A 14,172-nucleotide genomic window follows, 5' to 3' on the forward strand; every position below is an offset into this window, starting at 1 on the left:
ACACGCCAAAACTCCAGATCCAGGGGAGCTGATGTCCCCTTCTAGCTGCTGATGGCAACAGATTCACATACTTATAAGTGCGTGTGTGTGTGTGCGTACATGCCTATGACACACACATGTAAACACATATTAAAACAAGATAAATAAACCTTACTACAATTATTAAGAAAAAGAAGTACAAGTATGTTCCTGGCAAATTTATGTACAATATCTGTGAAAAAAAGTGAGATGATACTTCCTTTATGACACAAAACTTAAATTTAAGTAAACTGATAAAAACATAAGGCCTTGTTTATTGTTAAACTTGTTATCTCATGGTAACAGGCCTAAGTTAGTTTCTCAATAACAACGAGGAAACAGAAATAAGGAATAAAAGTTGGAGACATGGTTCAGTGGGCTAGTATGTGCAGTGCCCTGGGTTCAAGTCCTAGTACAGCTAGACAAGAAAATAAAACCTTACTGAAATAACCAACTAAAGGCCTGGGAACACAGAAAGAATGAAATGTGAAGGAAAGGAGCCAGTGGCACTCAGAGACCTAGAGATGGTCTTGTAACACAAGGTCACTACTACTTCTGTCGTAACAAAAAGTCTTGCTAAATGTTTACAGATGCGTTTAGATATGGAATAAGGAGTTATGAATGCTTAATGGCTCTGACATGTACTAGCATAAATACCCAATTAATGAATAAATGATAAAATCTTCAAGTGTTTGGTATACAGCACATTAGAATAAAAATGAACATAACACTTCAACATAAAGAATATATTTTCATAAATAATGGTAATTGCAGAAACAAAAGCAGACACTCTTGTGTTATCTCAGATGTTAATTTTTTAAAAAATGTAGCTGATAGTTACACATTAACTATAATTATTCCCATAAGAATATCTAACGTTTAATCTAGTATGCCAAGTTAAAAAAAATCAATGTCCAGATGATGTTATGAAGTAATTTTTAAATGCTTCCACCCACATATGTTTACAGATGAGCGATACAATTTAACTTACTACCAAGGTTAATTATACATTATAAAAAATAAACAATAGTCTGCTTTTTAGAGTATATTTTAAGTGTCTTACTCAAATATATTTGAACGTGCACAGAAGAGAAACTTCCCGTTGAAAGTAGGACTTTTTCCCCATCAGAACGTTGTGACTGGAGAAGACTACTGCTTAAAAGGAGCACCTATGGAGTGCTCGCCTTTCCTGACTTGTCTGCAGTGTCTGTGACCAGGCAATATAGCAAGCAACACACTTCATGATTATATAACTTAGTAACTATGCTTTAGTTCTAATAAACAGGAAGTTTACTTTTATAATTACTGATTGGTACATTTAAGTTTAATTTGAAAGCTTTAAGCATTTTTTGTTATTCACTATAGAAATGTTAACCCCAGTCTTTTCGAGAGTTAGCTGTTATACAGCTTCTCACCATCAGGGAACCAAATGTGCTCCATTTTATTTTCTATCATTTTTCAAGAATAAATGAATTGTTTCTTGAAAGTGGCGTGCTTTTTCCAAACCCAAACAAACGAAGAACCATCTTCATTTTGTTTCAACACAATGCTACTTACTAAGTACTCTTAGGTTGTTTCTAAGAGGCATATGCATGTATTCCTTGGCAAAGAGTAATGTGATTTCCTGCTACTTTTTGCGTCTTATAAATTTCTTGCTTTCAAAAGAGGTGTCATCATTCTGCAAGAACAGCAGCTTTGCACACTGCACCGTAGGAACTGTTATGACATGCCTGTTTCCATAGCTACCACTGCAAGTGGGGAAAGGTGTCTGTCAGGGACCAATTTGCCTCTCCAGAAGCACACTGGCACCAAAAGAAGACATGGCACCCATAAATCTTAGCTAGGACCAAAAATTGCAGTAATAAGGAAAAAGAGTAAAATGGCATTGAACATCAGTGGTCACTATAAAGACTATGAGAAACACTAATGCTTTCCAGATACACATAATATATTATAAGTCTGCTATTAAACTGGCAATAAAAATCAATTTAAAAATTATTTATATTGCCGTTGAGAAACTGTTAAATATAGCAAGTAAACTGATAAAAAATTTAAAATCTATGAACTAAAGCAAATGTAGATAAAGATGCCAAAAATTAGTTTCTAGCTTCTATGTCTTGGTTAAGAAATAACTGCTGTGGAGATACACTTATTAAAATAACACACATACCTTAAATAATACAATATAAATCCTTTAGTGTGAAATGCAGATAAAATCACTAACAAAAATTTCTGCAAGGCATGATGTTTAACAATAAAGTTTCTTTACTTGTTTAAATTAAACTAAGTGGAACATCTTCAGTAGTAGGAATTTTGAGAAAAGGTTAAAATCAGAGGTACAGAGAACAGTTATAAAATATATCAAAAATATATCTTTTATTCAGTGAAACAATTCAAAATGTAATGTAACAAGGCATAAAATCTTGTGATAATTCTTACACATAAAGCAATTAGAATTAAGGACTGAACAACAGAAATATGAACACTTCAAAAAGAAAAATATGAACCTTGTAGGGTTAGAAGCAATTAAAAAGCATAACTAGTTATTAATTTCCAAAGCTATACATAGGTATTTAAGGAGAATCAGCAATAACAAAGCATGCAACTGTTTTGTGCACATTTTGAGAACCCAGTTAACACTCTGAATACACATGAATAATTTCTACCCATTTACAGTGTCTGTGAAAACAGTGTGTACATTATTAATTTTTCTCAGGCTCTCCAAACATGCCCCAGAGATTTGAAAACAATATTCTACATATGACTAAAGAAGGTTGAAGTATTCATACCTGGGGATTAGATCCATCAAATCCTTCAGTATAAATGATGTTCTGAATGAATTGAAGCAGCTTCATGTAGCCTCGGGACAAAGAACTGTTGGTAAGAAGTGGTTCAAATACATAAATGGGCTTACTACTAAGAAAGTAAAATATCTATAAAAATCAGTAAATAAGTAAAAATATGAATGTATTGGAGTGTTTAAATATACAAGAAAATGCATCAAATTAATGTTAGACAATCTAAAAACATTTAGACAACACTGCAAAAAGGGAGTAAGTTATATCATCTTATATTAAATTGCTTAGTTTTTTGACATTATGGGAGGATAAAAATCTGTGGAGACTGAGATGACTTAATTATGTCAGGCTTAGTTACCTCCAAGAAAATTAATGATTTAATGAAGCAACCTAAAAGATGAAGCCACCATAGCTTTTCAGGAGTAATCATACATAATTAACACATAGTTAATGAACTGCTAAGTCACACACTCCCAAATCAATGTCCCGATCACCTGAGCTCATCTTCTATCAAAGTTTTAATTTTCGTAGAATAAACTGGTAAAATAACTAAATTATTTGAATTTTTAGAACACGTGAAGACAAACAGCATAATCTACTAAATTTACTGTTTACCCATTTCCTTTGTTCAAAGAAGATGAAAAAATAAATGCATGGATTTAGGAAGACATCTAAGTTATTTCTCACACGATGCAAGCATTGTTTATTGCTTTAAAACAGTAAAATGAATTTTTAAGGTGCATTTGGGACTTAAAAAAACCACTTGAGATAAATCCCCTGTAAATGTTGTGTGGTATTTCAGGGAACATTGAAAAGAATGAAGGAAGCCTGCTTCCTGAGTGAAGTTAAGAAGTGTCGCAGCCCATTTGCTTCATCTGCAACATCAAAGAAGTCGATTCAGCAAAAATACATGTGCATCTCCATACATGTGTGTGCTCCTGAACAGCTGCTGCTGTTCCAAAATCCCTATCTTGCAGAAACGGAGTAAACACGAGAAAGGAAAGCTTTCTGTACAAAACAAATGTGACTCCAGGAGATGAAGGTCTGCAGAGCATGGGTATGTTTCATATAGTTACTGCACCCTTTCTGGGACAACACGGGCTATTGTGGACATGATATTCTACTGTGATGGGAAGAACATGTCTATAAATAACACTATGCAAAGACAATTCTATAAGACTGTCCTGGGAATGTCCTTCATTTCATCCATGTTGTAGAATACAAGATTCTTTTTCAAGGTTAAATAGTATTCTGCTACATATTTGTGTGTATACCAAATTTTCTTATCTGTTGACAACACAGGCTAACTCTGTATCTTGGCTGTCATGAACAGAGAATGCAGCTATCCCTTCAATACACTGAGTTCATTTCGTTAGATATGTACACAAGGAGCACTAGTAGATACAATAGTTGTACTCTGAACTTTGTGATGAGTGCCACACTGTTTTCTATGTTTATACTAATTTATACATCTACCAACAGCAAAGATTTCTCTTTTTTATGTTTTCACCAATACTTGCCCTTTACTTTGTTGATAAAAGCCATTATAGTGGTTGCAAGGCAACATCTCATTAAGGTTTTAATGTACGTAATAATATATAAATGAATGAAAATATACATAATTACATAATAATGTAATGATTAGTTATTAGATATTTGAGATTTTTTTACCCCATTGATTTATTGTCTACTTGTATGTCTTTTTTAGAGTAATGTCTACTTAGATCCTTTGCCTGTTTTTAAAAAATCAACTTTCTTTGCCATTGAACTGTTTCTGTTCATAAAAATTTGAGGTATTAAGCTCTCTTTCATAAGCTCTCTCTCTCCTTCTCATACTCCCCCTTTTCCTTAGATTGTCTCTTGATTTTGTTCAATGTTTCATTTTGGAGAATAAAGTGAAGTCATTAAAACCAATATCTTTTAATCACTTTACTTATTTATCATCGACATAAAATAATCCACTAGACAATGATGCTTACAACATTTATTAAATTTCTTGAGTTAATTGAAGTTCTTAGGGAGTAATCTTTTGTAAATATAAAACTAGGAAATACATTTATGTATACTAATCATGAATATTAGCTGCTGAATGAATAAAATGAAATAATTTGAAATAGGATTTGGGCCTTACTAAAAGAGTAATTACTAATGGTTACCTCACATTGTTGTTCAATATTTATAAAAACATATACATGTATTGATAAAAATATCTTCCATTTCTATTGGAAATTTTGGCTTTATTGTTGGTTCTCCAACACTGAGAAATTTTATTCTCTCTCTGTGTGTGTATGTGTGTATATGTATGTGAGTGCACATGTGTGCATGTGTCTAGTGATAAGAAGGAAATTTGTCTGCAAAAAAGACCCTTGCTTTGTTATTACTGTTTCCAAGCATTTTTAAATCTGTAAGTAACTGTGCATGTTTGAGCAAGTTCAGGTATGGGGGAGTCACAGTGAATGTGTGGATCAGAGGACAACCTTACTCACTGAGCCATGTCCTCAGCCTCTGTTTCCAAACATTTAACAAAGTTTTGACTATTTCAAATATTAAAAGACTGCCACTTTTTAAACTTATTATTTACCTTTACTTTATGTGCATTGGTATTTTCACCTGCATGTGTGTCTGTGTGAGGGTGTTAGATTTCCTGTAAGTGGAGTTACAGACAGTTCTGAACTGTCATGTGGGTGCTGGGAATTGAATCTGTATCCTCTGGGTCCTCTGGAAGAACTGTCAGTGCTCTTAATCTCAGAGCCATCTCTTCAGCTCCACTGCAGCCATTTTGAACCACTATTCTGCTTTACCCTTACCAGTACCAACAATTTTTATATTAAAATGAACTAATTTCAGTTCTATGTGCCTAAAGTTATCACAACATATAGAAATATAAAGCATACAAATAATTTTTTGAACTAATTTCTAAGTATTTTTTAAGTGTTTTGACTGCATGTGCATGATGGCGCCTGAGCAGGTCAGAAAGCGGCACTCAATTCTCTGAAAACTGAAGTTACAAATTGTAGGTGCTGGGAATCAAATTCTGGTCCCCTGCAAGAGCAACAGGTGCTCTTAACCACTGAACTTAACCACTCTAGCTCTGGCACTAATTTTGAACCTGATAATACCAAGTACTTAAAATTAATTTTACTTTCACAAATGAACAAAAAACAGATTGGTAAGCAGGAGAAAGATAATTTTTTTCTTGAAAAAGGTAACTTTTTGTCTGTTAAAAGATAAATTACAAATATAAAATAGAATATGGAATTATAATAAGTAGTTGATAAGTGAAATTTTTATAGGCAGAAAGCAGACTCTTGGTATACTGTTTAAGAAGCCTACCTAATTTCAGTCTTATCAGTTAATAAAGCTCTTGGTGCACAGAAAATCCTGAAGCAACGCTGGTGTCACAGCATCCGATGGACACCTTGTGACAGACGTACAGTCATCATCCTCACTTTGTGATTGGGAAAACTAAGGCTCATTTCAGGAAAAATGATTGTCCAAGGTTACACATCACTAAGTGACAGAAATGACATGCAAAGTGAAAATATTTTCTGGGCATGGTTGTACATTCCTTTAACCCCAGTTCTTGGGAGGCTGAGGCAGTGAGATTCAAGCTGGCCAGGGCTATATATTAAGAACATGTCTCAACACAAATAAACCAAACGAACCAAACAAAAACCCTGAAAACATTCTAAAGCTGGGAAACTTGGCTCTTTTAACTACACTATTTAAAAGCCTTGGAATGTGGTGCATGGAGAATCTAAGGGGCTCACACACACTAGTGTGCTTTCACTCAACACTTTTAATGAAGCATTCCAGCATGCAGTTGTGGGGAGAGAGCTTTTAGCTGTACTCATGAAATCATCTCAAATGGGCCTTGGTGGTACTTAACTTGGAGAGTGGAAAGATAATGGAACTCTTTATACCAATTGATAACTGAGCAGCCACACACACACAGCAGGAAGATGCCAAGGCTTGGGAACTGGCTCTGTTCAACCTGTGCCAACAACTCTGCTCAAAGTGCGATACAGACAACTTCTTTAAATTTTTTCTTGTCTCTCTACCCACCATGATTTTTAAATTACATGGTTCAGAATGCTTTTCCTCATTAAAGTAATTTGCTACAATTTTAAAAATAAGAAATTCTGGTCACTTAAATATTTAACAACCTGGTAGAAATATTTGAGAAAAAACAGAATCTTACAGAAAATTAAGATTATTATTCTCAAAAATTATCACCCATAATTACAATGAATTAAAATAAAGATGAGCACCTTTTGATATGATTTTGAAAGTAAATGGAAAAATAGGTTTATCTTACCAAAGCTCTATTTGCATGTATAATTCAAGGACTCAACAATGACAAGTTGGAAGCAACCCTATATAAGACCATAGACACAATACATGTCTCAACTAATTGTATAAAATACTCTGTTGAGCTAAAGTTCTATTAGCATATAATTTGCATGTGATTCCTGAGATTGTAAAGTCTTTTCACAAGTAATTTTCAAGTCACAAATTTCATTAGGATTACCCTGAAGGCTGTCATTTACTGACTTTTCGTCTCATGCTTTTCACCTAACACTGAATTTGAGTCTGACTAGGGAAGCTCAACTAAGAGAGAAGGACGCAGAGTCTAAGATCACATTCAAGACTGAAGATGAACAATGACCAGCAGAGACCTCTGGATCTCAGTTGGAAAAATACTTCACGCCATGGCTAAGCAATCCCATTTGGCATGGAGACTGTTAAGTGAAGTTATGATCTTTATGAAAAATAATTCAGAAAATGATTGAGATGAAATATCAGATTGTGTCTCCTCCAGGCCCTAACAGAGTGTGGGGTATCCAGTCCTGGTCATCACACACTTTCTGATACCCTCTCTTCAGTGTCTTCATCTTCTTTCTTATTGTGATACATTTGGTAGCATCTTAATTAACTATTTTGTTTCATGGCCATTCTGCACCTTCATTTTCTTCTTTTTCAAGTTTTTTCCAGCAAAACTATTTGGTTAATAACTACAAATTCCAAGAGGCTAGTGAGGTAGTTGGAAAATATGAATCTCCATTTTTATTCAAACTTCCAGTATCTTTTCGTTCATTACACTCATGACCTGAAAAGAGAAACAATCAAAGCTACACCTAGTCCTATGTGTATCCAGAAGACACACTCGCTATTATATGTATCTGTCCACCTGCTGTAGTTTGGATAGTTCTGTCTCCCCAGATTCCTATTTTGACTTTGACATACCATAATATTAAGTGGTGGAATCTTTAGGAGGTGACTGGATCATGAGGATTAAGGCCTCACGAATGGGATCAGTACCCTTATAAAAGAGACCTAAAAGGAGGCTGCATCCCCTTCTGCCATGTGAATTGACTGACAGTTCAGGCCTCTGTCTTTGGAGAAAATCTTCACTAAAGTGTAATCCTGCCAGAACCTGAGTCTGGACTTCCACATCCTTGGTTGGCATGATGAGGAGCAGACTTCTTGGTTCAAGCTACCTGGTCTTTGATAATTTTATTGTAAAAAGTCCAAAGGGAATAGATCCCACCCACCATCGCCTGCACAATCTTTAGGCATGTTGCTGCATGAACCATCTACATCTAACATCTCTCTCCTGAGCTGTGCACACACCTGATTCTCTCAGGCTCCACTCTGGCAGCACTCTTCTCTCCCACATCATTAGGTGCCTTTCTATTCATTTCATGTAAGTAAACATACCCTCTCTTCACCTAATAAAACAACGCTAATCCTATTGCTTCTGCCAGATATGACTCTTTTTGGCACCAATGCACCTTGAATTTTCAATATTTGATATTCGTAGTCAATTCACTCCTTACATTTGCACATAAATTCAATGAAGCTTCACCACCATTATTCAATCAAGACTGCTTTTATTATGGTGACGAATGATCTCATATATATATATGTGTGTGTGTGTGTGTGTGTGTGTGTGTGTCTTTGATGTCATTGTTTATGATAAATTCACAGAAATGGAGTAATAGTAAAAAGACAGCAGACAGATAGTCTAACTTTTGACTCCTTTTCCTAAGACTGTTTCAATAAGTTTTACTCTCACAAGTAATGAGTGGCTGTTTTTCCGTATCAGAGCGAACACAGGGTGATATTTTAAATACCGGACAGTTGAAAAGTGAGATCTCTGATGTGAACTCTCATATTTCTGAAGCAGTGAGGCTTGTTGTATTGTCTGTGGAGAACAGAACTGTGTGTACATGTATGTGTTTGTTTGTTTTTGTTTTTCAAGACAGGGTTTCTCTGTAAACAATCCTGGCTGTCCTGGAACTAGCTCTGCAGACCAGGCTGGCATTGAACTCACAGAGATCCACCTGTCTCTGGCTTCCATGTGCTGGGAGTAAAGGCTGAGCCACAACGTACTGCCATAAGTATACTTTTTAAAATAGTGCCATTTGTCTATTTTTGCTTTTATTATTTACACATTTCAGCATACATGAAAACCACAGCTTAGAATCTTCCTCAGTATTTTGGAGATTTGGACGGTGTCTTCTTTGCTCCCAGTGCGACCATCGTTCCACTTTCTTTCTATCATTAGCAGCTGTTTTCAACTCTTTCTGTTTTGCTCACAGTTCACAGACTATCACTTTGTTTGCTAGTTTTGATTTTGTAAGTTTCTTTGCTGTTTGGCTTTTTTGACTCCATCTGACAAAACTTCAATCATGCTTGCAAATACCCAGGTATCTCAGTCCAGGCACGGTAGAGACTCAGCACCTGGTAGCCCTCACGGCCCAGTAAACCCTTCTAGTACATTGGCTTTGGAGTCTCTGGTCTACACACCTGTTAGAAAACTTCTGGTTTTTATCCACCACCCAACCTCACGTGTTTTCTAATATTAGCATAGACATATCACAGTTTCAGAGATATTTCAGTTCACCACGACAGGACGGCATGGTGGAATTCATGGTGACAGAAATGTGTGGCAGTGAGCAGACCATGGGACTGGAACCAGGGCTCTAACCTCTGAGGCCTGCTCCTAGTTACTTACCTCCACCAGCCAGACCCTGTTTTATAAAGCCTTCAAAATAGTTCCATAAGCTGGGGACCAAGAGAAGGCTATTCCAGATTCAAACCATAACAAAGACCTCATCTCTAAATAATTTGATATTGGTGTAAGGGGCTAAACATGCAAGTTTGCGTAGGATGCTGAGATTCAGCAGGGCGGTGATTTGAATGAGAACTGACCCTATACTGTAGTTATTTGAACACACTTGGTCCCCAATTAGTGGTGTTGTTTGGAGAGTTTAGGGGTACAGTCTTGCTGGAGAAGTTGTGTCACTAGGGGAGGGCCTGTAGGTTAAAAGCCCTGGCCACTTCCAGATCACTCTCTCTGCTTTGTGTTTCTGGTTGATGTGAGCCATGAAGCATGCCTATTGCAGCCATGCTTGCTGCCTTCTGGAACCAGAAGCCAAAATAAATGCCTTCCATAAATTGCGTTAGTCATGCTATTCTATCACAGGAACAGAAAGGCAATGAATAGGAGTGGGAGTAGCAGGTTAGACAGTATGTTAGCTTTGTTGAGCATTAGGAAAACTGTCTGCTGTCCTAGCTTTGGAATGCCAGTATATTTCAGTAAGGAAACAAATCTGCTTGCTGTGTGTGCTTGGACATATCCACTGTCAAAATTAAACTCAAAACTAAAATTAAAACAGTACCCAATTAAAAAGTAAATCAACATTGCAGAATCATTCTAGAATGACCTTTTGTCATCCTTACCTTACCATGCTGTGACAATCAGACAGTTGACTGTCAAAGCTATCCTTTTGGTTTGAAGGTGGTGTCTCATGTCTTAGGCTATCCTGGAGCTTCTGATCTTCTCCTTTCACCTGCCCAGTGCTGGCACTGTAGGTACCAACTCTCTAAAGCAATCTTAACAATACTGTGATATATGTCAAGTTTTTAGTGCCTAAGCTTTAATTAAATATTTATAGTATATATATATATATATATATATATATGAACATTTTCTATACATAAACTTACCAGTAATTTAAAATTAATTACTGTAAATTTCAAATGACCTTCAGTTTTACTTGCTGTGAAATTTCCTCGTTATCAATCGTGCCTTTAGAAATTATGAAATTATATATTGTATCTCACACATGGTAGAGAGATACAACTATATCCTCTAGTCTTAATTATAGGAAAAGTATAGACAAGTATAAGGCTTGGCTTTATTGTTTTATAAATGAACCAGTAAAGTTCATGTCAGTGAAATGAGCATATACTTTTCATAAATTAAAATAAATCTCACATGGTAAAGTACCCGTATTCAAAATTAATTTAATTACATGTTTAAAGTTTAATTACATTTAATTAAGCATTTAAGTTTAATATGAAATAAATGAATTATCAGTTAACTATTATGAAATGAAATACTGCCTTGGTAATTAAAATCTATAAATTTTCCTATTCTGTGTAAAACTGCTAGCTTTCAAAAAACATTCCAGCAATTATAGGTTTTAAAGACCATTTGACTACATCCTCATAGTTCACTGAAGTAGAGTTTTTAGGCCCTTCAGCTTGTTAGCTGCACATTTCCAGCAACGGGGAGGTTTTACAAACATGGTTTTGGGTGTTACCTTAGTGTAGTGGTTGTTGCGACCCTTTAATATAGTTCCTCGGTTGTGATTACCCCCTAACCACAAGATTATTTTCTTTGCTTCTTCCTAACTATAATTTTATTACTGTTATGAACCATAATCTAAATCTGATATGCAACCCCTGCAAAAGGGTCATTTGACCCCAAAAGGGGTCATGACCCACAGGGTGAGAATCACTGTCTTTAGTGACTTACAATTCGCAACAATAGTAAAGTTACCTAGCGCCTCTGCCCTCTAGTTCCCATAAACTATGCTGATACTACTTAGCTCAAAAGGCTGTTAGTAAAATTAAATGAATAGACTAAGGTCAAATTTCTGAACAGTAACTCTCCTGAAAGGCATTTGACTAAAGTTAACTTCTTCCTTCCCCTCTTTACCTGAAAGAATGCATAAAAACCTCATGTTTTCTGGTTAAAAAAAAAAAGGTTTGCTCCTTAAAATAAATGTCAATTTAAATGATAAAAGCTATGGTTTTTGTTTAGTCACACTATCCTTTATACATGCTTTATTTAATTTTGTGGTGCTAAGGGTTGAATTGATGCTAAGTACTCTACAATTGGATGGTGGCCCCAGCTCACTCACATTTTACATTGATATGGCTGAGCATTCTATGAACAAGACAGTAAGAATTACTGCCATCACAGAATTCTAAGTTAGAAATAAATGAATGCAGGTATTATCAGTTTTTGCTCACATGCTTATGTGTGTGTGTGTGTGTTTAGTTCAATAGGCAAAGTTGGGAACTACTATTAATTGACAAAATGATTCAAATTAACAGTAACAAAAGTAATATGGTTAAATGTGTGGTAATTCTGTTTCTTAGCCCCATCTTTTTCATGAGGGTACTGAAGTCAAGGAGAGGATCCTGAGAGCACAACAGGATGAAGCCAGAACCAGAAATAAGCTTTTATTCCTTCATTAGTATGCTTTGTCTACAACAAAACAATGAAAAGGACAGACACCAAAGCTTTCAAAAGGAACGAAGCACAAAGAGATCCAACATGTTATTCCTGGATCCACAATTCAGCTGGGACCCTGCTAGATCTGAGTATGTCAATATCTTCTGGAAAACAGAAATATTTGCTTATAACTTAAGGATGACAGGAGGTAATAAATGTAAAATGTATAGCAGCGTGCCCAAAACATAATAGTCATTCTTCAGCATAGCCACTAACACTAAAGCAGTGCCCATGTGCCATTTTATGCCTCTGACTATAGAGTAGAGAACCTGTTAACAAAGTGAAAGAGTTCTGAAAAAGACTTAACTTGAATAGTGTTGACTAAAGGTTCAGGGATTATTTCTATAACAGACACAAGACATTTTAGTCATTGAATTTCACAACTCCCTGCCTATAAACTCTTAAATAATTAAAAATGATTTGATAGTGATAAAAAAAAACACAGACTACCACCTGCTCATCAGCTTACTGTGGTAAGGACTGAAAGTGAATCTTCTTAATATTTCACACATTATTTAAAAATAAGTCTGTAACTTCAGAATTCTGCTTTAATAAACTTTTGTCACTATAAACAGGTTAGCTTGTTTAAAAAACTCTTCACTGTAAAATTCTAACTCTAACCTATCTTGCCATCTAAAAATCACAGAGTATTTTTATTTCAGCATCACTAAAATTTATAATGTATTAATATAAATGGAATATCAAACAGAGAGAAATGTAGTTTGCTTGTCAAGAGTGCTTGCCTTGCATACAAGCCCCAGCATCGCATAAAACCAGGCTAGGAAGATCATCAGAAATTTCAAGGTCATAACAGGAGTCAGTATTAGAAAAAGTAAAAACATATACTTGTGTACCCTTTAAAAGATCATCTACTAAAAAGTACTAGAGAGCAGCAGTACTCTACACATTTTCCTGGCATTACATCAGAGAATTTATGAGATCTATTTGGATTATGGGTTGAAGTCCTGATTAGGAATTGTTTCCCATGTCCTGGAAAGTAAAATCAGATGGAATCGTAACTAGTTTGGTATCCAAATCTATCACATTATAAGCCAATAGGTAGTTTACAGAACCAGAAAAAAAGAAAAAGAACATATAATAGGATATTACAAAATACATATATAATTTCTTATGTATTTGTAGAAAACTTGCATTATTGATATTTGAAATCTTCAAAAATGAGGTAAAAATGCAATCTACTGATCATCTGAAGTCCGAATTTGCTGTTACATGAGCCGCTGACTTACCAGGATTCTCCCTTAAGATCTGAAGTTATGTGTTCTGTAAGGAAGAATCCATGCCATTTTGAACTCCCCAGCATCTCCGGAGGAATCCTTTTTGATATATCATAATAGTGACCAAATCGTGAAGATGACACTGGTCCAGCCTGCTGGAAAATCATGCTGGTTATTAAAATAACATTATTTTACCCTATAATTTCTTTGACTAACATCAAGTTAATAAGGAAAAGCTGATACACATATACTTGCTTAATTTAAAGACCCATACAATAGCTTTTATTAGCCAAATTATATACAATGAGGAATTAAACTTTCTACTCTCAAGTTGTCTTCACTGTTAATGATTTATAAGTTTATAATAATTCATATACCTCTCTCATTTTAAAACTATTCTGCATATCTCTTTTTATAAGTCAAAATTTTAGTATACGTAATTTTTAATTCATACAAAATAGCTCACATTTTAATGACAAATTGAATAAGGAGATGCGAGAACTAAGTGAAGTTAAGCCAAATTAAT

The 14,172-nt window shown here is 35.1% G+C and overlaps 1 protein-coding gene across 2 annotated transcripts in view; it reads right to left on the reverse strand.

Moving 5' to 3' along the window:
• Elp4 (elongator acetyltransferase complex subunit 4) overlaps nt 1-14,172 on the reverse strand; it is a 206,796-nt gene that overhangs the window by 130,876 nt on the left and 61,748 nt on the right. Inside the window, exons 5-6 of one of the 2 annotated variants that reach the window (XM_075961650.1) lie at nt 13,659-13,798; nt 2,808-2,892 (exon numbers count right to left, since the gene is read on the reverse strand). In XM_075961650.1, coding sequence (XP_075817765.1) covers nt 2,808-2,892; nt 13,659-13,798 — 225 coding nt within the window. Of the gene's footprint in view, nt 1-2,807; nt 2,893-13,658; nt 13,802-14,172 lie in introns of both variants that reach the window. The other variant, XM_075961651.1, reaches the window with a different exon arrangement.

Source organism: Microtus pennsylvanicus, chromosome 2 (assembly GCF_037038515.1).
Source record: "Microtus pennsylvanicus isolate mMicPen1 chromosome 2, mMicPen1.hap1, whole genome shotgun sequence".
Taxonomy (NCBI): domain Eukaryota; kingdom Metazoa; phylum Chordata; class Mammalia; order Rodentia; family Cricetidae; genus Microtus; species Microtus pennsylvanicus.